This window comes from Octopus sinensis, linkage group LG4 (assembly GCF_006345805.1).
Source record: "Octopus sinensis linkage group LG4, ASM634580v1, whole genome shotgun sequence".
Taxonomy (NCBI): Eukaryota; Metazoa; Mollusca; class Cephalopoda; order Octopoda; family Octopodidae; genus Octopus; species Octopus sinensis.
Window position 1 is genome coordinate 148,091,698 of NC_043000.1, and position 24,231 is coordinate 148,115,928.

The window sequence follows — 24,231 nt, forward strand, 5'->3', positions numbered from 1 at the left end:
AAGATGCCACGCAGTGGGACTGAACCCGGAACGATGTGGTTGGTTAGCAAGCTACTTACCACACAGCCACTCCTGCGCCTACCTTTGTTAGTAACACCTAGATCCTGACTTACTTCCATGCAACATAATTAAAATGGCTAGTTGCATCAAGTATTGTACTATCATCTTATAGACTGATATGTAAATAAAAGCATAGTTAAGTTTTGAACCTTAAATCCTAAAGTTATGTTCAGTTATGTGCCAAATGATAAATTATAGATGACTAGTACCATTGTTATCAGCAAACAGTGAGAACAGTTTTGGATGCATTTTGCCTTTATTTTTTTCTTTTGCATTTTTTAGAAATCTAGTCGGCAAATCATATCCTTTCCATAACTTACTGAAGTATTTAGTGAGTTTAATTATTAAGTAAATCTCATAAATTGCTAGAGAATAGTTACTAATTAAATTTGAAAGGGATGCCATCTACAATATAAGTAGTTGTCATTGAAATCATATTCAATGATGAAAACTTGAAGAGGCCATCATCATCATCATCATCATCGTTTAACGTCCGCTTTCCATGCTAGCATGGGTTGGACGGTTCAACTGGGGTCTGGCAAGCCCGAAGGCTGCACCAGGCCAGTCAGATCTGGCAGTGTTTCTACAGCTGGATGCCCTTCCTAACGCCAACCACTCCAAGAGTGTAGTGGGTGATTTTATGTGCCACCGACACAGGTGCCAGACGAGGCTGGCAGACGGCCACGCTCGGATGGTGTTTTTTATGTGCCACCGACACAGGTGCCAGACGAGGCTGGCTGACGGCCACGCTCGGATGGTGTTTTCTTATGTGTCACCGACACAGGTGCCAGACGAGGCTGGCGGACGGCCACGCTCGGATGGTGTTTGTTACGTGCCCTCAGCATGGAGGCCAGTCGTTGCGGTACTGGCTACGGTCACATTCGGGTGGGTTTTCTTATGTGCCACAAGGGTACAAATTCCATTGATGTACATCTATTTTGATTTGGTTCGATTTGATTTGATTCGGTTCTCACTTGCCTCAACAGGTCTTCAACAAGTGTCACAAGAAGGAAGGTATGCACAGGTGGACTGACTACGTCCCAGGTAGGGGCCACGGATTATGGTTTCACTAGTCTTGCCGGGTCTTCTCACGCACAGCATACTTCCATAGGTCTCGGTCTCTAGTCATTTCCATGGTGAGACCTAACGTCCGAAGGTCGTGCTTCACCACCTCGTCCCAGGTTTTCCTGGGTCTACCTCTTCCACGGGTTCCCTCAACTGCTAGGGATTGGCACTTTCTCACACACCTATCTTCATCCATTCTCGCCACATGACCATACCAGCGCAATCGTCTCTCTTGCACACCACAACTGATGCTTCTTAGGTACAACATTTCTCTCAAGGTACTAACGCTCTGTCGAGTAAGTACACTGACATTACACATCCATCGGAGCATACTGGCTTCGTTCCTCGCGAGCTTACGCATGTCCTCAGCAGTCACGGCCCATGTTTCACTGCCATGTAGCATAGCTGTTCGTACACATGCATCATACAGTCTGCCTTTTACTCTGAGCGAGAGGCCTTTAGTCACCAGCAGAGGTAAGAGCTCCCTAAACTTTGCCCAGGCTATTCTTATTCTAGCAGTTACACTTTCAGCACACCCACCCCCACTACTGACTTGGTCACCTAGATAGCGGAAGCTATCAACTACTTCTAGTTTTTCCCCCCGGAAAGTGACGGAAGTTGTTTTCTGCAGATTTTCGGAGGTCAATGCTCCAGAGCATCTGCCACATACAAAAACTATCTTCCCAGTTAGCCTACCTTTGACATTGCTGCACCTCTTATGTGTCCATAGCTTACACTGGGTACATCTTATAGAGTTTCTACCCACACCCTTTCTACAGATCGAGCAGGGCCATCTTCCTGAGGATATTTGTGGATTGTCTACCTTTCTACTTATTAGTACTTTGGTTTTAGCTAGGTTGACTCTAAGGCCCCTCGATTCTAAACCCTCCTTCCACACCTGGAACTTCTCCTCCAGTTCTGATAGTGACTCAGCAATTAGAGCGAGGTCGTCAGCATAGAGGAGCTCCCAGGGGCAACCTGTCTTGAATTCCTCCACAATTGCCTGGAGGACTATGATAAATAGGAGGGGGCTGAGTACTGAACCCTGGTGGACCCCAACCTCTACTTTGAATTCTTCTGTGTACATGTTGCCAACTCTAACCTACTTACGGCATCTCTGTACATGGCTTGCACAGCCCTCACCAGCCATTCATCTATCCCTAGTTTCCTCATTGACCACCAGATGAGGGATCGGGGGACCCTATCAAAAGCTTTCTCCATGTCAACGAAAGCCAGGTACAGGGGCTTATCTTTGGCTAGGTATTTCTCCTGCAGCTGCCTTACCAGGAATATAGCATCAGTGGTGCTTTTCCCTGGGACAAACCCAAACTGCATCTCATCTAAACTAACTCTCTCTCTAATTAGTTGGGCTATGACCCTTTCCGTAACCTTCATTACCTGATCCAACAGCTTGATACCTCTGTAATTATTTGTATCTAGGGCATCACCTTTACCTTTGTAGCAGTTGACTAGTATGCTGCTACACCAGTCATTGGGTATGACTCCTTCGTGTATCACCTGGTTGACTATACGGGTGACTAGGTTATAGCCGACACTGCCAGATATTTTGAGCATCTCTGCAGTAATTCCTGATGGGCCTGGGGCTTTCCCTGTCTTCATGCTTCTAATTGCCTTAGCTACCACGGAACTATCAACTCGGATAGCTGGTCCCTCTGTTGGGTCAACATTCGGCAGACTCTCTTTATCCCACTCATTTTCTTTATTCAGCAACCTTTCATAGTGGCATCTCCAAACCTCTCTCTTTGCATCCTCATTTAGCGCAAGTGAACCATCATCCATGCGAACACACTTCTCTCCTACCACGTCACGATTCTCTCTCACACATTGTCTTGCAACACGAAATACCTCAAGTCTTTCATCCTCACGGCTCAGAACATTGGCAAATTTTTTCTTATCCGCTTCCCCTCTGGCTAAATATACCTGTCTCCTAGCTTCCCTTTTGGCCAGTGTATATTATTTAGCTATGTGGTAAATTAAAAATATGAGTATATGATTTGATTTATATTATTTTCGTTCGGAAGTATAAAAGCTAATTCTAAAGGTGTTTTACTGTATTTTTAGAATATTGATTAGTGAGGTGAGCATAACTTTTTAGTAAATATATGATCTGAAGTAATATATTTATAGGGTATAGAGTAAAAGAAAACTTAGAAATTTGAATAAATTTGGGTCTTTTTGAAGACATTTTATTAGGTGCAGGAGTGGCTGTGTGGTAAGTAGCTTGCTAACTAACCACATGGTTCCGGGTTCAGTCCCACTGCATGGCATCTTGGGCAAGTGTCTTCTGCTATAGCCCCGGGCCGACCAATGCCTTGTGAGTGGATTTGGTAGACGGAAACTGAAAGAAGCCTGTCGTATATATGTATATATATATATATATATGTGTGTGGTTGTGTGTCTGTGTTTGTCCCCCTAGCATTGCTTGACAACCGATGCTGGTATGTTTACGTCCCTGTCACTTAGCGGTTCGGTAAAAGAGACCGATAGAATAAGTACTGGGCTTACAAAGAATAAGTCCCGGGGTCGATTTGCTCGACTAAAGGCGGTGCTCCAGCATGGCCGCAGTCAAATGACTGAAACAAGTAAAAGAGTAGAATATATTTCCAATGTTTCTCTGCTACTACCATAGTCTCTCCTTTCCTAAATATATCTCCCACTTACTAGCCATCTCTTCTATTTATTTACTTTCCACCAGCTGTGCTATGACCCTCGTATTATAATTGAAGCTACAGATGTTAAGTCTAGACTAGTAATTTCCAAACATTTTCAGTCCACTGCTTCCATGGTTTTTCACCTACTCTTTTGATGGCCTCTACCCATAGTGTCATGCGGAAGAATAGGTCATGCAACTCAGCAAAATAGAATGACAGAACAAGTTCTAGAGGACTAACAATAAAACCAACAACTCTTTAAAGTAAGCCCATCTTCTATGTAGGAGCAACACACACACACAACACACACACACACACACACACACACACTGGGAACCAGTGATTTGGAATGTGTAAGTAAATGGGTTTATTGTGATAATGATGACAAAACAACATCCATTGCTTTAATGTTCCTATGACCGTTCATAGCTTATTTTATTTTCTCTCAGCTCTGTGTATCTGTATTTTGATCTTTCATCATGAATAGATTTGTTACCACTGGCTTTCTGTTATGGGAAGAATCTAGAACAAGTAATTCCCATGTTGCACGAAATTTCATATCTTTCTTGCATTTAACATAAACACTGGATGTAAATGAATACTTTATTTTTATATACTGACTACCTCCCAATATATGCACACATACTCATATACATTCATACACAGAGGTTCTTGTACATATACACAGAGATATGGGAGAAAAGATTATAAAATGAATGTTGATATAAAATCAAAATTGTTTAAGATCTGTTCTTAATTGCAAATCTGTAACATTTTTGGTAGTTCTTAATACTGAAACTGGTTTAGTTTCTATCTAGATTTCTTCTTATATGAAAGAAATTATTTGTAAATTCTAGAATAATCTATGAGCTTTTGAACAACCCTTTTCACACATGATCTTATATATATACACACACACACACATATATATATATATATATATATATATATATTCTTGGTTGAATTAAATTTTTTTTTATTGAAATGGAGAACTGTCTACAACCATTTATTGGCCCTATGAGATTAAGATATTGAAATAACTGCAAAATTAGTGCAGCTCATGTTTGGTTTTCAATTATTGCCTGCTTGTATGGGAGTGGAGGAATTCTAGTGTGTTTGTATGACTTCAAGAGGAGAATATACACTGTGACTGAGAAGCTAACAGACACCATGAGACACAGTGAGAGTAATGGGTAGAATTTAGGTGAAAGCATTGAAATGATATTTGATTGATTTTAGTTTCAGTTCATGAGCTGTGGCCATGCTGGGGCACCACCATTTAAGTATGTGTATGTAAAATCATTCATTGATTTTGGTATATGAGCATCCAACTGCTAGATGAACTTGATAACTGTTGTGTGGACATCCCCAGACTATGAAGTAGGCTAGCCCAATACATAGATACAGAGGGAGAAGTCTAGACGTCGGAGTTGAGTAGAGGTCATCCAAACGTGCAATATAACAGTGGCGACGAGGATGAGATGCTCACACAGCCACAGTGTAGTATTGCGATATAACAGTGGTGATGAGGATTTCGTAGCTCACACAGCCACTGTGTAGTATTGCGATATAACAATAACCTACTCATTGAATTAACGTGCAAAGTGACTGAGTATTTCACAAACGTGATTCAAGGAGAATCAGTGGGACACGTGTAATAAAGCTGGACTTTTGAATTACTAGTACATTCCATCTGATGGGCTTGTGTACAGTTTCCCCTATACTCAGCACCATTCACAAGGCTCAGGTTGGTATGAAGTTATGGTAAAAACACTTGCCCAAGATGCCATGCACACACAAACACACACACAGCGCAGGTGTATTGAATGGCTATGAAAGGCATTCTCATAGCTTTTCTAACATGCATTTTATTTTTTCAAAGTGGAGCACTGTCTGAAGCTTCAAGACTCACCTCTCTTTAAGGAACAAGGTATAGAAACTAATCTTAATTGATAAATTTTGATAAATTGTTTTCTTTACTTTTGTCAAGGCTAATCATCACTAGCTTCCTCAGACTTTGCCTTTTCTCTTTAAAAATTAGAATACCTTGGCATATCTAGTTTCATACTCTTGCACACACACACACACACAAACACACTCCCTCTCTCTCTTTCACACACAATGAATACATGTGCAAATACACACATAAAATATTGTCAGGCTGCCTTAAATATCCATAACAATAGAACTTCTTCACCTGCACTCATCAAATAGTGACCTTTAATACCTTCCTACATTTTCAGCTTACTTGCACTTGGCCTTTTATGTAACTTAATGGTGCACATCCAACAGATCATATTCATCTCACTTCTTTTCAACCTCTTAGTTCTTTCGTACCCAAAGTCCATATCTCACTACCATCTAGTGTTAAACATCTTATACATCACACAGTCTTTCTAAACACAAAAATGTCTTTCCTGGAGAAACAGAGCAATGTTGTTATTTTGTTCCTGGTCAGCCTTGATTGAGCAGATTGTAACCATGTAAGTTGTCAGTCAAAAACCTAGATGCATTCAACAGATGCATTGCTTCAAACATACTTACTATTTTGAAAATCGTGGGGTGCAAATAGTAGTTCAGACGTTTTTTTTCCCCCCCTCCTTTCTAACATTCAATCTTACATGCCTGTTGTTGTTTAACTCTCAATCCCAAGTAACCTCTAGACCAGTGCTTTTCAAACTTTTTGCTGGAGCGGAACCCCAAGGAAACATTCCACTGGTTCGGGGAACCCCTGTGCAATAATTTAATAGTCTTATGCACACATATCTGCACAGGAAAATTAAAAATTACTGCCGATTTTAGCAGTTTAACTTCTTGCGGAACCCCTGGACTGTACTGGCGGAACCCTGGTTGAAAACTACTGCTCTAGACAGGTTGACTCATGGCCACATGCATCCAAAATTTCATCATTCAAAGTATTATTCTTAAGGAAGATTTGATTGCTATTTCCTGGAGGTTTTGCTATTTCTGTCTAGAGGCTGTCTTGGCTCATGGTGATCATAGCAGAGATAGGCAACAAGGATTTGGTTGTTGCATTACAGTTGTTGCTCTTCTATACATATCATTAGCAGTGTTCAATCTAGCGTGGTATTTAGAACTAATGTGGTTACGGCTGCTACTGCTGTGGGGTTTTTTTTTGTTTGTTTGAGTGTTTGTTTATGTTAACCTGGATTGAGTGGGAGGCATGTTGTTGTAGCAGTGTTATGGATATTTAGTGAGCAATTGTACATGTAATAGGGATTGTGTGGGAACTTGGTGTTGTTTAACCTTCCAGACTGCCCTGTCCAAGCTAATCCATGATTAACCCTTTCGTTACCAACCCGGCTGAAACCGGCTCTGGCTCTGAGTACAAATGTCTTGTTTTTATAAGTTTTGAATTAAAATCTTCCACCAAACCTTAGTCACAATATATGCTCCTAACACTAGCTTAATGATAACTAAGTTATTTTACTAAATTCTTTGTTATATTTAAAGTAATTGAAAGAAACACAGAGCATCTCAAAATAAATATGGTAATGAAAGGGTTAAGAGTGTTCCAACTGTCACTATGTAGTCTTTTTGTGTCTAGATATATTGCATTTAGGACTGTTATCCAATATGCCCTGAAGTGAATACTGGATAGAAGATACTCCATCTACTAAACACGGTATTATATTTGTTTTGATATGATTATGTTACCCTGGATATCACCCTTCTGTCAGTTTTGTGAAATATTTAAAAACAGATATTTTATTGTTTGCTATAAACCAATTGGGTTAGAATCTTTCAGTGTGTGTGTGTGTGTGTGTGTGTGTGAATAAATAAAAATATGTTTATAAATAAACAGATGTTATTTAGATAATTCAAATTATTCATGCCTGTAAGGCCTAAACAGAAAGAAAATTACTAAAAGACTTGTTTGTCTGCGTGACTTATATCTCCGTGGGCATGGGAAGACACATCAATCTCATAGCATCAGTTTTATGCAGTTATTGTTGGGGTCACTGTTATGTTTACTGGCAGCTCTCATATGTAAACATAAACAGCATATGAAGAACTCTATATTTCTCTACTGCAAGCTTGTATAAAGCGTCTTCAGTTTTTGAGGGCATATGAAGGCCTCCAGTTCAAATTATATATATAATATGATATATTTATATTTCACTGTTCAATTTATACAGACCCTGCCAACCTGTCCAACAGTTAGTAAATACAACACCGTTTATGTTTCGAAAATAAGTTACCCAATCAAATTCAAATGCTAAATCATATATGTACTATCACATTTTTATTCCTGTTTTGATCACAACTCTCCGATGAATGGGAAACTCTGAGTCACAGTTTTTTGTGATGTTTTTGCAGTTTTAATAATTGTATACTTTTTATTTATTATTTTGTACTTTACTTAATTATTGGTATATGTTTTATCGTATATTTAATTTTCTATATGGTATAATTTAATTATCACCATCACGTGACCGACCAGTCCATCAGATGTAGTTACACATCGCTGGTCACAATGCGTTCGCATTGTTTTAGCCTTCGAATGACGCCACCCCGCTGGCTAAGCGAGCAGGCCAACAGAAGAAAGAGTGGGAGAAAAAGTGGTGAAAGAGTACAGCAGGGATCACCACCCCCTGCCGGAGCCTCGTGGAGCTTTTTTAGGTGTTTTCGCTCAATAAACACTCACAATGCCCGGCCTGGGAAACGAAACCGCGATCCTACGACCGCGAGTCCGCTGCCCTAACCACTAGGCCATTGCGCCTCCATAATTTAATTATATCATTGTTATTTCATTGTTGAATTGCTAAACGGTGGTTCTTCTCTAATTTATATATATATCATCATCGTTTAATGTCCGCTTTCCATGCTGGTATGGGTTGGACGGTTCAACTGGGGTCTGGGGAGCCAGAAGGCTGCACCAGGCCCAGTCTGGTCTGGCAGTGTTTCTACAGTGAAATAGCACACTGAAACACACTGCATATGTATAAATGTGTGTGTGTGTAAGGTAGTTGGCCATATATGTAAGAGAGTGAAAGCAAGAGTCTATGTATCCAGATGTGTTAATCTGCAAAGAGAATGTTTGTGTGTTGCTGTTTAACCTAAAATCATCTCTGATTTAGCAGATCTATGATCAAAGGTGTTCTAGTTCTGACTATCAATGACATTATGTAACGTGTCTTTTACCTTCACTTAAGATAGTAGGATATGGCCATGGTGATTTTGATATTTCTGGCAGGTTGAGTGACCATGTAGAAGCTATCTTTGTGTGATATGCAGTTATTTTGCTCAATATGGAAAGTATTTAGGATTCAGCATACATCCACATGGAAAGTGGGGTATAAAGTCAATCAAAAGACAGCAACTACTCTTAACCCTTTAGTGTTCAGATTATTCAATCAAACATAATGCCTATTGATTCCCATTTATTTGAATTAATCATGCATTATCTCATATCTTCAAGATCTTGATGGTGTAATTAATGTAGAATAACATTGCAGGGTAGGTGTGAGAGCCTGGATCTGGTCAGTTTGAACATAAAACAGATTCAATATTTTGGCCGGATATGGCCGGTTTAAATACTAAAGGGTTAAAGGTAACAGTTTGAAAGGTAAATGGTGTTTGTTAAAAAGACAGCCATCCGGTGAAAGTAGTTATCAGTTTCCATGATGTTTGTCTGTTTTCACTTGTGTTGGTGGCATCTTGGCTAGAGTGCTGCGAGATTAATTTGTATCTTTGTTATAAACTGTTATCTGTTTTGGGTAAAGTACTGAACTTATTTGGAGGTATTAGGATAGTTTGAATAGGGGTGAAAGAGAAAAGGGTATTTGAGTTGTAGCTATTGTTGTTATTTAGCCTATGATCAAGTGTTGATCATAGGCTAAATAGCAACAAAGGCATTCACCAACCATAACTACCCTGTCCCCACCACCCTTTTATTGTTTCAAGCTCTGTGTATTTCAGATTATATCAGTTAATGCATTCTTCTTTCCTTTAGTTTGGTATGATTTGAGAGAGACCTATGTGCTGTTTCTCAGGGACTGATTAGAAGCTCCATTGTTGATTTGCTTTAGTGCTCTATATATAGTACCACATGTAAATTCTCTTCAATAACAGTGACCTATGTATACGTTTTTCCTGAAATTGCTTGTTTAATCTCTCTCTCTCTCTCTCTCTCTTTATACATACATATCCATATATGTACATAGTGGAGGCGCAATGGCCCAGTGGTTAGGGCAGCGGACTCGCGGTCATAGGATCGCGGTTTCGATTCCCAGACCGGGTGTTGTGAGTGTTTATTGAGCGAAAACACCTAAAAGCTCCACGAGGCTCCGGCAGGGGATGGTGGTGATCCCTGCTGTACTCTTTCACCACAACTTTCTCTCACTCTTACTTCCTGTTTCTGTTGTACCTGTATTTCAAGGGGCCGGCCTTGTCACTCTCTGTGTCACGCTGAATATCCCCGAGAACTACGTTAAGGGTGCACGTGTCTGTGGAGCGCTCAGCCGCTTACACGTTAATTTCACGAGCAGGCTGTTACGTTGATTCGGATCAACCGGAACCCTCATCGTCGTAACCGATGGAGTGCTTCCATCATATGTACATAATCATATACATAAGAATACATATACACCAGTGATATGGGCTTTAGTATGGAAATTTGAGCATGTTTCTTTCAGTTTGTTGCTTGTCCTATTTTCATATTTCTGTAAGTCTGAGTAAAGATTACAGCTGAAGTGAGTAACATGAAATGAATTGATGTGTCATGGTCTTAATTTCTTGGCATTTATCACAAACAGAAGCGTAAATCCAGCTTCGAATATGGATCAAGGAAGGGAATCAATTCAGTGATATTGTGAACTTTCAGTTGCCTAGAAGAGGAAAAAATCCAAGTAAGAAATAAATTAGTTAGGAATGAGATAAATCTTGGAGTAACTCAAAAGAAGTGATTGGAAATAAAGCCATCTGTCATCCAAGGGACCACTTTCCTGCCGTAAACTGCAGGAGTAACTCTTTATCTCTAAAGCAGGGTCATTCTGGAATTTTATTTCTATTTTTGTATTCATGTCAGCTCTTACCTACCAACACTATAGACTACACTACTGTTATCTCATCCAATACACACACACACACACACACCTCTATATAGATAAAAAAAAAAGCTTTGTGAGCAATATATATATATAGATATTGTTATTTCTAATTTGTTTAATGATTTAAAAAAAGAATATTTAATTTTATTTAGCCTTCATCATATTTTTACTTTTAATGTATTTAGCCAGAAAATAGATATCAACATTACTTTATAGTAATAGAATGCTTATTATTAGAATTAGCTTTTATACACACAGCTTGTTCCACAAGTTTCTTAAGTTGCAAGCATCATTACATCCAAATAGTAAGTCCTGTGTGTTATTGTGGTGTGTTTGGAAGTGTTGCTGATATGCTTAGGTATTTGTGTGTGACCAGTCTTATGTATTTGTCAGAATTGGAGAGATTCTTGTAGATTGACGCATCATGATAATTAGTGCACCAGTTAACACTGCCTCAGTACACTAGCAAATTAATTAGCCTTTTCTGTTCTCTGAAAACTAATCAGCCATTTCAACATAGGTGTGATTTCTACTTAAAAGCAAATATTTATTGTTTTCATGCTAGCCATGAATAAGGACTAAATAGAAACAAGTAGGAAAGATTCATTTCCTTTTGGTTTTTTTTTTGTAATTATCTGTTCTGCTTCAACAATTATAGTTACCCTCGTTTTCTTCCTATGCAATCACATTTAATTACTTACAACAGTGACTAGTATGGTATAGTGATTTGACTTAAGTGTTTAGTGGAAAAGATAGTCATAGAGAATTGTGCATAGGAGTTGAGTAAAAAAATTTTGATATCAAACTTTTCGTCCAACTAGAAAGAAAACTGAAGAGGTAAAAAGGCAGATTTTATAGTTTTTGGTAGCAAAGGGGCTTCTTTATATGTATAAAAGGTAAATTATATGAAGCATATATATATATAATTTACTTTTATACATAAGAATACATAGGAAGAATGATATTATATGGTAGTGAAATGCAGACAGTAAAATGATCCGTGGCAATTGGAGAAAGAATGGTTTATTGGTTGAGAATTATTAATTGAAGAGCAGCCAAAAAAGGTTTTATACACACACATACACACACTTTTTTTTTCTTTTGACAAAGTAATCAACTTTCTAAAACTGACTCAATGATGAATTTAATCAAACTCAAATTGCCAGATACAATAAAATAAACAATCATATTTCATTGTTAAGCTTTGCAATTATGCTGTTTGGCAGATTATCATTCTAATTTCAAATCTATGTCTAATGTGAAGTTAGTCCCGTAAAGTCAATAATACTGTTGCCTGAAATACACTAGTATAAAGGTTAAAATAGAAATCCTATCTTTTGTGTAGATCATTTTTGTCTGGTTACTGCACATGAAGGCATTGCTTCAACATGGTCTTTGCTATGATGGCTAGAACAAACTAAATAACTTTATTGTAATTGAATGGTACCATCCAATAACAACACTTTAAAATAGTTCATTGCTTGTAATTATTTTATCAACACCAGAAATATTGGTTTCAAACTTTGGCACAAAGCCAGAAATTTCAGAGGAAGGGATAAGTTGACTCCATTGGTTCCAGTGCTCTTCTGGTACTTACTTTATCGACCCTGAAAGGATGAAAAGCAATTCAACTTCGGTGGAATTATCTCAGAACATAAAAACAAACGAAATGCTGCTAGGTGTTTTGCCCAGCATGCTAATGATGCTGCTAGCTTGCCATCTATCCAGAAATATTAACAACAAAGTTGATTCTAACAAGATTTCAACTTAGTCGGGTAATAACCTCATTACAGTATTATCTAAATTTCATATCTTGCCTCTGTCACCTTTAGCTTTTGTCCTTCTGAAGTTGCCATTCTAGAGGTTTGATTCAATCAATTATATGCCTGTGGCTTTGGCATAAGAATTTAACATTTCAAAATGATATAAACTTTATAATTTTGTTATTTTCCATTTAGCAATTGAATACAAGTGGTTAGCATTAGGGCAAGTATAATACTTGAATTCTTTGTGTTAGTTTCACCAATGACTCTGTAAATTGTTGATTTTCTGAATTAAAAGTTTTAGGAACCTACAGGATTGCTTTTAGCTTTCTTCTGCAACATTTTTTTGTTGTTGTTGCTCTATGTCAGGTCAAGCCTCTGATCAAAGGTCATTTAAGTTATGACAATTGCCTTTTCTATTATTTTTTTTTTTTTTCAGTGAGTCTCAGAATGCATTATCTTATGTGTTCATGCTCTTTCAAGATAATAATGTTTGATTTTTGAAGGAGATTTGAATATCATTTCTAGCAAGTTAAATAGAGACTCCTTCAAACTACTTTGTAATGTTGTATCAAATATTATCACAATTTGGTATCCTAAATTTTTAAAATATTCATACCAGCAAATTTGCTTACTCACTGTAAACTAAGAAGCATTTTTTGTATGACTACACTGCATCACGGCAATGGAATTAAATGAACTCTAAGAAAGGTTTTTATAAGATACTAGCAGTATCGTCCAGCTTTGCTCGGTTTTGTAAGGGAAATAACTATATAAGCATTTTTAGAGAGTTATAACCAAAAAATAGTAAAAAAATGTATTAAAAATGGAAAAAAAATTATGGTAAATTTTTTTTTAAATCGTTGACTCATCGTAGACATTTTTAGAGAGTTACTTCCATTATATAATTGCGAAAAAATGCATTAAATGGAAAAAAATGATGGTAAATTTTTTTTTAAATCGTAGACTCATCATAGACGCGTGCTAATACCCAGACGGGCTCGATATGAATCATGACTATAAGATACCCGGTTTTGGTTAAACTGCACCGCAAAATGTGGGAGTAGTTAGGAATCTAAATCATAGGAGACAGACACACAACTTCACTTTCATATATAAAGATGTCACTGCAGTCAGTTTGATTTCTCTCTTTGCTGCCAAGATTCCAGTCTGTAATCCCAGTCTTTTGTCCTACTGTAACACTGTTCTAAATATGCAAATACACTTCTGTGTAAAAAATGTTTTAATGTCTTATTTTATCAAATTGGTCTGGAGAAGAGGGCAGTGCTCATGCATGCCTTCACAGGATTAAATCTGTCCTCTCACTGAGATGGTAGATTCAATATAGTTGATGTTCCACTTGAACATCCACTTAGAAGCCAACATCTATTTAAAGGGAATTTCAGACGGCTATTACAATATCTATTTCTTTACTACCCACAAGGGGCTAAACACAGAGGGGACAAACATGGACAGACAAAGGGATTAAGCCGATTACATCGACCCCCAGTGCGTAACTGGTACTTTATTTATCAACCCCGAAAGGATGAAAGGCAAAGTCGACCTTGGCGGAATTTGAACTCAGAACGTAACGGCGGACGAAATACGGCTACGTGGGATAGAACAAGTGGGTGGACATGGAAGAGAGAGAGGAAAAATGAGTGATTTTGCAGAAGGGACATGAAACCAGCTAGTTACAAGGAGTTGTAGTAGTACATTGTTATGTTATATGTGTATGTGTGTAAAATAATTCTTATATTTTCTCTATTCTTATCTATAGGTGTTGCAAAACCTTGGAAAAGCTGCACGAACCACAGATCAAACATTTGATGAATATGTGAGCAATTTCAACAAGCAGCAGGTAAAATATTTGAATAATGATGATGGAAAAGATGTGTATGTGTATGTATATATATATATGTGTGTGTATATATATATATATATATATATATATCTTTTACTCTTTACTCTTTTACTTGTTTCAGTCATTTGATTGCGGCCATGCTGGAGCACCGCCTTTAGTCAAGCAACTCGACCCCGGGACTTATTCTTTTGTAAGCCCAGTACTTATTCTATCGGTCTCTTTTGCCGAACCGCTAAGTAACGGGGACATAAGACACACAAACACACACGCATATATATATACATATATACGACGGGCTTCTTTCAGTTTCCGTCTACCAAATCCACTCCGAGCCTATAGTAGAAGACACTTGCCCAGGGTGCCACGCAGTGGGACTGAACCCGGAACCATGTGGTTGGTAGACAAGCTACTTACCACACAGCCACTCCTGCGCCTATAACATATATATATATATATATAGAGAGAGAGAGAGAGAGAAAGCTGCTGTACTCTTTGATAGATGAGTAAAGTCCTCACACTCATTAAGATGGCTGTATGGTTGAGAAGTTTGCTTCCTAGCCATATAGTCTCAGGTTCAGTCTCTCTGCATGACACCTTGGGCAAGTGTCTTCTATTGGAGCCATGCATAAACTAAAGCCTTGTGAGTTGATGGAAACTGAAAGAAGCCTGTTGCATATGCGTGTGTGTGTGTGTGTCTCTGTGTCTTGATATCACATGATATTTGTAAATAAATGTCATTGCTATACAGGTGTGGTGTCATTCATTGCCAGTATTCTGCAAAAATCTGTCTGGCCATGGGGTAACATTACTTTGCATGGAAACAGGTGAGGGTTGGTGACAAGAAGGGCATCCAGCTGTAGAAAGACTACATCAATGAATTCTACCTGATATATGGAAAAGTGGATATTAAAATGATGATGGGTATGTAAGAGGTGTAGATGTGGTTCTTTGTGATAAGAAGCTTGCCAACCACATGGGTCTGAACTGAGTCCCACTGCATCGTACCTTGGTCAAGTGTCTTCTACTATAGTTTCAGGCTGACCACAGCCTTTTGAGTGAATATTGCAGACAGAAACTGAATGAAGCCTGTCATATATGGTGTGTGTGTGTGTGTGTCTTTGTGTTTGTCCCCCATCACTGTTTGACAACCAGTGTTTGTTTATGTCCCTGTAACTTAGCAGTTTAACAAAAGAGATCAATAGAATAAATTTCACTAGGGTTGATTCATTTGACTAAAATCCTTCAAGGCAGTACCTTAGAATTGCTGTGGTCCAATGACTGAAACAACTAAAAGATAAAAGCTATATATATATATTATATATATATATATATATATATATATATATATATATATATATATATACACACACACACACACCCACCACACACACACCACACACACACACACCACACACACAGTGTAAGAGAAAATTCAATATTGGATGTTGGTCTATAAAACTTAACTAAATTCTTTAGACCAGAGCTCTTTCTATCTAAGTTTCTGATCTAAAAAGGTTTAAAATATGATTATATTTTAACTTAAGAATACATTCAGAGTTATATCAGATACTACTCTTTCCACAACACTACCTCTGGAATAATGTATTCGGATTACAATAAATAAAATAGAAGTATTAATATAATGCTTTTTGCTTATTTTGTTCATGTTGCCGTTGTTTTGCTTTTAATCTGGATATTCTTGTGGTTGTTTTAGATTGTATTTTTGGTATTATTTTGGTATTGTTGTTACTGCTGTTGTAGATTTGTAGCTTTGAGCTTATCTATTAGATGATGCTGTGATGCTTTCTTACAATGAGGGGGGAAAGTATCCGCAGCAGCTGAAGTGGAACAAATGATATTTCGAAATCTTTCAACATCAATGGAAATTGTAGCTGAGATACCAGTGCCGGTGGCACGTAAGAGAACCGTCCGAACGTGGCCGTTGCCAGCGCCGCCCCGACTGGCCTCTGTGCCGGTGGCAAGTAAAAAGCACCATCCGATTGTGGCCGTTTGCCAGCCTCATCTGGCCCCCATGCCCATGGCATGTAAAAAGCACCATCCGATCGTGGCCGTTTGCCAGCCTCGTCTGGCACCTGTGCAGGTGGCACATAAAAAGCACCCACTACACTCTCGGAGTGGTTGGCGTTAGGAAGGGCATCCAGCTGTAGAAACACTACCAGATCAGACTGGGCCTGGCGCAGCCTCCTGGCTTCCCAGACCCCAATTGAACCGTCCAACCCATGCTAGCATGGAAAATGGACGTTAAACGATGATGATGATGAGTGCTCAAAGTGAATGGTACCTGTGGATATGGGAGACCAAGTAAGACTTGGGATGAGACAGTGAAACGTGGTCTCAAGATGTTACGTCTGATGAAAGAGATGAGTGAAGACCATGTAGTTTGGTGATGTCACATAAGACTTGATTTTTCTTGCAGACTTAGTGCTCATACCCCCCCCCGCCTATTGTTTTTCTATGTGAATCCATCTCCCCCCCACACCTATTTTCCATTCTATACCTTCAAATCCCATTACCATCTATTTCCCTAACCACTGTGCCTAGTCTGTATCCTCCAATCTCCTTTACACTTTGTGCCCCAACACTTATATTCATATTAATATTTTTCTTTCTCTTTCATAAAGTTGAAGTTTTTAAGTGATTAAATATAACCATAAAACTGTTTTTGAAGGGTTTAGCAAACGACACAAAGAAGGTTTAAGAAATTTTGACTTTACCAAGACCTTGTTTAGATCAAATTCCCCTATAATTTTCAATTATAGAATAATTTTGTTTCCTGCAAGCTCATCTACTTACCTACAGATGTCAGGATTTCCCTACACTGGGGAATATGCCATATATGATTAATGAAATTACAAATACAGATAAAAATGAAGTACAAAAATTACTCAGAAATGCATTTACAAACAATTAACTTATATATCCCTATTTTTAACACCCTTGTGACCTCTTGTAGAAGCATTTGTTTTAAGGAATCCCAGTTTGGAAATGCTAATTAAGAACAATAGTTAGTGGCATGAGGAATTAACTGCTTCCTGAATATTGTATCAGACCCTTCTTTTTTTTTAACCCTTTAGTATTTAAACTGGCCATATCCGGCCAAAATATTGAATCTGTTTTATGTTCAAACTGACCAGATCCAGGCTCTCACACCTACCCTACAATGTTATTCTACATTAAGTAATTACACCATCAAGATCTTGAAGATGTGAGATAATGCATGATTAATTAAAATCAATGGGAATCAATAAGCATTATGTTTGATTGAATAATCTGAACGCTAAAGGGTTAAAGCACTTTTATTTTTCCCTTGCATTCTTTCCATACTTGATCTTTCAGGTGTCAGATTTCTGCATTTCTCACATTCATTTTGAAAGAAATGTAGATCATACGTTGTAAATTCATTTACATACAATATAAGAAGGAATTTTAGTTATTTGACTGTTTGATGTTTTACATAATGTTAAACAATTGCATCATATAAAGTCAGATAGGATAAAAGCATGATTGAAAGTAGTCTTACTGGATGTCTGCCTGAAGTTGAATTTCCACACTAATTGTAAGCATGTAACCAGAATATAATTTACCTTTGTTTCCAGTGCCCTGATTCATCAATCCTGTCAAAAATAGACAAGCTTACACAGAAAAAAAAAAAGAAGTTGATGTAATATGGATATTTATAAAAAGAATGACATAAATAAAAATTAAAGCTTTATTTAACTCAAGATCACAAGTTAGACCTACAACATAGTCTCTGGTAAAAAAAAAAGAAAGACTTAAGATATTTAAAATGTACAATAGGCGCAGGAGTGGCTGTGTGGTAATTAGCTTGCTAACCAACCACATGGTTCCGGGTTCAGTCCCACTGCGTGGCATCTTGGGCAAGTGTCTTCTGCTATAGCCCCGGGCCGACCAATGCCTTGTGAGTGGATTTGGTAGACGGAAACTGAAAGAAGCCTGTCGTATATATGTATATATATATATATGTGTTTGTGTGTCTGTGTTTGTCCCCCTAGCATCACTTGACAACCGATGCTGGTGTGTTTACGTCCCCGTCACTTAGTGGTTCGGCAAAAGAGACCGATAGAATAAGAACTGGGCTTAGAAAGAATAAGTCCCGGGGTCGATTTGCTCGACTAAATGCGGTGCTCCAGCATGGCCGCAGTAAAATGACTGAAACAAGTAAAAGAGTAAAAAATAGAGTAATTCGCATTAACACCTTACCTGACTTTTATCTTTTTTAGAGATTGTAATTTTTATTACGTCCCCTTTCAATTTTATCAAGGCACAAATTTGGTAAAGAAAATATTACAAAATAAATTTTGGTATTTATTTAAGGCAGAACTATAAGCCTCAGAATGTTATAATACTTTTAATCTTGTAATGCTTAATTCATCAATATGCAGAAAAAAAGAACATAAGGTTTTATTAGACTTTTAGATTATTTTAAGAGTATGTTTGATGTAAAAATTAAAATTCTTTTGCATATATTATATATGAATTATTCAAATGTCAACAGTTCTGCTGCAACAACCAGATATTATAATTGCTTGCATCAATAATGTTGTTCAAATGCAAATAATCACTAGAGCTCATCAAAGCTTTCAATTTTGTTGTCTTTTTCCTATAATGGCGAAGTATTTGAGGTATCAAGAAATTTTAACAAAAGACAACTATTGTTCGTCTGTTTAATGCCCTTTTCTTTATAATATTTTCCATGCTAGCATGGGTTAATAGAAGAGTTATCTGAGGCAGTATTTTACTACTGGATGCTCTTCCTGTCACCAGCCTTTTCCTGTTCTAGTACAAATTTTTATTTATTCTCTTCAGCTTCAAATGTGCTGAGTGGTCAGTCATAATTAAGGAATGTCAATACCATCACTGTTTTGCTCAAGTAGTGACAAGCATAGAATATCAACTCTCTCTCACTCACTCACTCACTCACTCACTCACTCACTCACTCACTCACTCACACACACACACACCCAGACAGACAGACAGAGGTTTCCTGCTGATTTTGTCTTTCAAGTTCACTTAAGGCATTCATCAGTCTGGAGCTGTATGAGTATGAGTACCTTTTTGATCTCCATGTGTCCAACACACGTGGACATGCCTACAAAGTCAGAAAACAACACAGCTCCCATGACTTTCGGAAACATTTTTTCACGCTCAGAGTTGCTGAAGCATGGAACAAACTGCCTGCGTCAGTTGTTGACTGCCATGGCACTGCATCCTTTAAGGCCCTCATGCTTTCCGAAATCCGCCGAAACTACACCTGATTATATATACACTTTAGATGAGTTGTAGTGCACCTGAGCACTGTACAGAATTATTATTATTATTATTATTGTTATACCTATACAAGTAGCTGTGTGGTGGAATTGAACCTGATACCATGTGGTTCAAAGCAAACTTCTTAACCACACTGCTATGCCTGCATATATGGTTAAAAAATGACTCTAAGAGCAGCACAAATTATTTTGCACTAATAATATTTAAATGAAGATTTCTAAATGAGTGTAAGTTAATCGTTTAAACACTATGCTAATTTTAATTAGTTTGTTCAGAATAATGAAAAATGAGATTAAATGACTTCATCATTTGTATATCATGTGAAGGAATTTGATATATTGGTCCTATGTTCCCTCAAACTACATATCAGTTTCAAGTTAAGTTTAGTAGTAATAGTTCAAGTGGTGATGGTAGCAGTTTTCCTTAATCTTTTTCTTTTTTTTTTTTTTTTTTTTTTTTTTTTTTTTTTTTTTTTTAATAAGCTAATCACATTTAGAGAAGCAGTTCCTGACATTGCAGGCTCTCTCTGACTGATGCCCAGCTCGAAAAGTTTATAGATCAATGTGGGTGGGAAGGGAGCTTGCTTAATGCATGTAATATTAAAGGTATTCTAGCTATGATCATCCTGTTTTTTTTTTTGTTTTTGTTTTTTTTTGCAGATAGTGAATTTCGAGTTACATTATCCAGTTATTATCTTTGTCTCTCTTCTGCTCTTTCTCTCTCTCATCAACCAAATAAACTGCTGTTTTAATAATTTATGTGAAAATATTTTGCCATGATGATTTTGTCTTTAAAAAGAATTTTTTTTTTTTTTTAGTTGATGTGTATCTAGGACTACATTATTGAATTTATTTTTGTTTTTAAAATAGTAGGCTGTGATTTGAAGATTTGCCTGTTATTTCTATCAGGTCAAGTGACCAGATATATGCCCCTTTGCTCTTGTACTAATTGGTTGCTGTCTCTGTTGGAGAGGATGGAAGTTCAGTGCCTTTCAACAAGAATCATTAAAAGAGCTAAGAAGATGTCTTAACATCACTTAGCAAGGCCTATACCCACTGCCCCACCAGCTATCTACTTAAAGCTATATGTGGCTATGGTATGTTCACACAGTTTGCATTGCTTGTCAGAAACCCTCATCTTGTCCGGAATATTGATCTGCTGGAAGATTAATCTGGTTACACATTTGTGGGCATGCAAACAGATGATACCCCTCTGTCAGTCACCATAATATATTGAATATATTGCTTCTCTGGGTATCAATCGATACATCAAAGTTTCAACTTCAAGCAGCAGATTTGATAGAAGCCCACAACATTATCCACCATCTTTCCAACAACTTAAGCCACTTTTTTTTTTATACTTCAGTATCTCTATCACCCATGGACATGCTTATAAAATCAAAAAAAACAACATAGCACCCATGACTTTCAGAAACACTCTTTCACCCTCAGAATTACTCTTTTACTTGTTTCAGTCATTTGACTGCGGCCATGCTGGAGCATCACCTTTAATCGAGCAACTCGACCCCGGGACTTATTCTTTTGTAAGCCCAGTACTTATTCTATCGGTCTCTTTTGCCGAACCGCTAAGTGACGGGGACGTAAACATACCAGCATCGATTGTCAAGCAATGCTAGGGGGCCAAACACAGACACAAACACACACACATACACATATACATACATATATATATATATATATATATATATATATATACACATATATATGACGGGCTTCTTTCAGTTTCCGTCTACCAAATCCACTCAAAAGGCTTTGGTCGGCCCAAGGCTATAGTAGAAGACACTTGCCCAAGGTGCCACGCAGTGGGACTGAACCCGGAACCATGTGGTTGGTAAACAAGCTACTTACCACACAGCCACTCCTGTTGAAGTATGGAATAAACTATCTTAGCTGTCGGGACATGGCATCTTTCAAATTTCTTACACTTCTCAAAATTTGCTAACACTACTTGTGACGTGCCTGTGCACTGCTTACTCTTTAGGATTCCCTTGACATTCTCTTTTCTATCTTTTTTGTGACTTATTGTGTACAGTGTGCATGTACTTGTAGTCTTCATTGTTGTTTTTCTTGACTTATATGTCTGCTTTCTGTCCCACTTTTAACCTTCTCTGGCTAGTTGTAGTGCACCTGTGCATTGTATACAATGAGCTCATTATTTTATAAGACAGTGTAATACTAGCTTCCTAATAAAATCATTAAACTCCTCAGTTGAGAAGCATACTATTTATGTTATCATATAACTACAGTTTAGCTATATCTTTCTTTACTTCAGTTTCCTCTTACCCCTACCACTCTCATTAACTAGATAAACTGCAGTTTTAATAAATTATGTGAAAATATTTAACCTTGAAAAGAGATCTCTCATTCTCCTCTTTTTTTCCTTTCATTTTTCTGGCATTTTTCCTTCTTGTCTTTCCTCTTCTTTATCTTTTATTTTTATTTTCTCTCCTCCCCCCCTCTTTTCTCTTCTTTCATTCTTTCTCTTTTACCCCATCTATCTTTTTTTCCCCTCTTTCCCTTTACACGCTCTCTTTATCTATCTCCCTTTCTGTTTTTCCTTTTTATGTTTTCTTTTTTATTACTTCCTCACTTTGTCATTTGTATTTCCCTCATTTCTGTTTCACTTTTTTTTTTCCATTTTTACTTTCTTCTTTCTCTTTTCCTCCTCATATGTATACTCCCATTCCACCCGCCCTCTAACAGAAACAGAATAGATAGAGACAAGCTCTTTAGTTATTGAAATTCAGGAAAAATTCTATCAATAGGATTAGCTATTTTGTTGGATGGAACATGTATATTTAAACAAATTTTTCCATCTATAAAGTAAATTTCAAATTCCTCTCACTACTATTGCTGATGTCATAAGAACAGAACATTTATAAATGAACGATCAGTTAGTTTATTCCACCCCACCCTTTCATGTGTGTTGCTTGAACACTATTTGCCTCAGTCTACCAGGATAATAACAGCTTTGGTAACCAACATGCCCGATTTTTAACAGTTTGCAAATAAATGTATGTAGTTGAAATCAGATGGAACATAAAATCAATATTATTGTAAAAATATTTGGAAGAAAAATTCAAAACAACCAATACCAATTGAATGAGACAGTTTATTATTTCTGAGTTCAAATACTGCTGTAGTCAAATTTTTATCCCTTTTTTTGCATCATTAAAAAAGTAAAAAATCAACTGTATTCTCCATAAAAATGTGTGATCTTGCATTTATTGTAGACATTATTATTATTATTATTATTATGAGAAGTCTTTCTTTGGTGTTTCATGCATGTTTCTGCTGCACCGCTTGGTGCACCTCCATGTTCCTGAGATCTGTATGGCATTATTTTTCTGAGGGTCGTGGGGAGTACAGATTCTTCCTGATGGTATACTGCACCAATTTTTGTTATGGGGTTCAGTTTCTTGTTTCATTAGTGTGTTTTGTTGTGTGTGGTATGTGCAATGTTAGTTGTGTTATCCTGTATTTTTTTGTATGAGTTGTGTTTTAGGTTATTAGGTGTTTGTTGTATAGGGTGTGTATTGTGTGTGAAAATTGTAGATGAAGGGCTATGTTGTCTAGTGCATCAGCCTTTTATTTAAGAAATTAGAAAGTCAAGTGACCTTGTGGAGTCTCCATCATTAGCTCATTGGTGAATGTTGAATGCAGTGGTTCGTACTTACTGGCTTGTATCTAACTTGTACTCCATCAGTTTTGATGGGGAGCATTCCTGATCATGAAATTAATGTGCAAGTGGCTGAGCACTCCACAAACATGTGTGGCCTTAATGTAATTCTCAGAGAGATTCAGTGAGACATAGAATATGACAAGATTGGCCCTTTGAATTACAAGTACAACTTGTATTTACCAGCTGAGTGAACCGGAACAACATGAAATTGTCTTGCTCAAGGACACAATGTACCATCAAGAATTGAACTCACAACCTTGTGGTTATGAGCCAAATACCATAATCACTATGCTATGTGCCTTCACTAACTTACATCTATAGATACAATTACTATTAAGTATATTTGAGATTGTTCTATTTCTTATGTTATGCTTCTATTATAATTTTGTAAAAAAAAAAGATTAAAAAATAAAAAAAAAAGAATAGGCGCAGGAGTGGCTGTGTGGTAAGTAGCTTGCTAACCAACCACATGGTTCCGGGTTCAATCCCACTGCATGGCATCTTGGGCAAGTGCCTTCTGCTATAGCCTCAGGCCGACCAATGCCTTGTGAGTGGATTTGGTAGACGGAAACTGAAAGAAGCCTGTCGGATATATGTATATATGTATGTGTGTGTATGTTTGTGTGTCTGTGTTTGTCCCCCTAGCATTGCTTGACAACCGATGCTGGTGTGTTTATGTCCCCGTCAATTAGTGGTTCGGCAAAAAGAGACCGATAGAATAA

General features: G+C 37.4%; 1 protein-coding gene across 2 annotated transcripts in view; it reads left to right on the forward strand.

Moving 5' to 3' along the window:
• The window catches only part of LOC115210848 (myc box-dependent-interacting protein 1), a 165,995-nt gene that overhangs the window by 54,398 nt on the left and 87,366 nt on the right, over positions 1-24,231 (forward strand). For both annotated transcript variants that reach the window (XR_004998910.1, XM_029779604.2), the window contains exon 2: positions 14,414-14,494. Coding sequence is in view for 1 of the 2 variants with exons in the window: in XM_029779604.2 (XP_029635464.1) it covers positions 14,414-14,494 (81 nt within the window). In the remaining variant the exon portion in view is untranslated. The remainder of the gene's footprint in view (positions 1-14,413; positions 14,495-24,231) is intronic.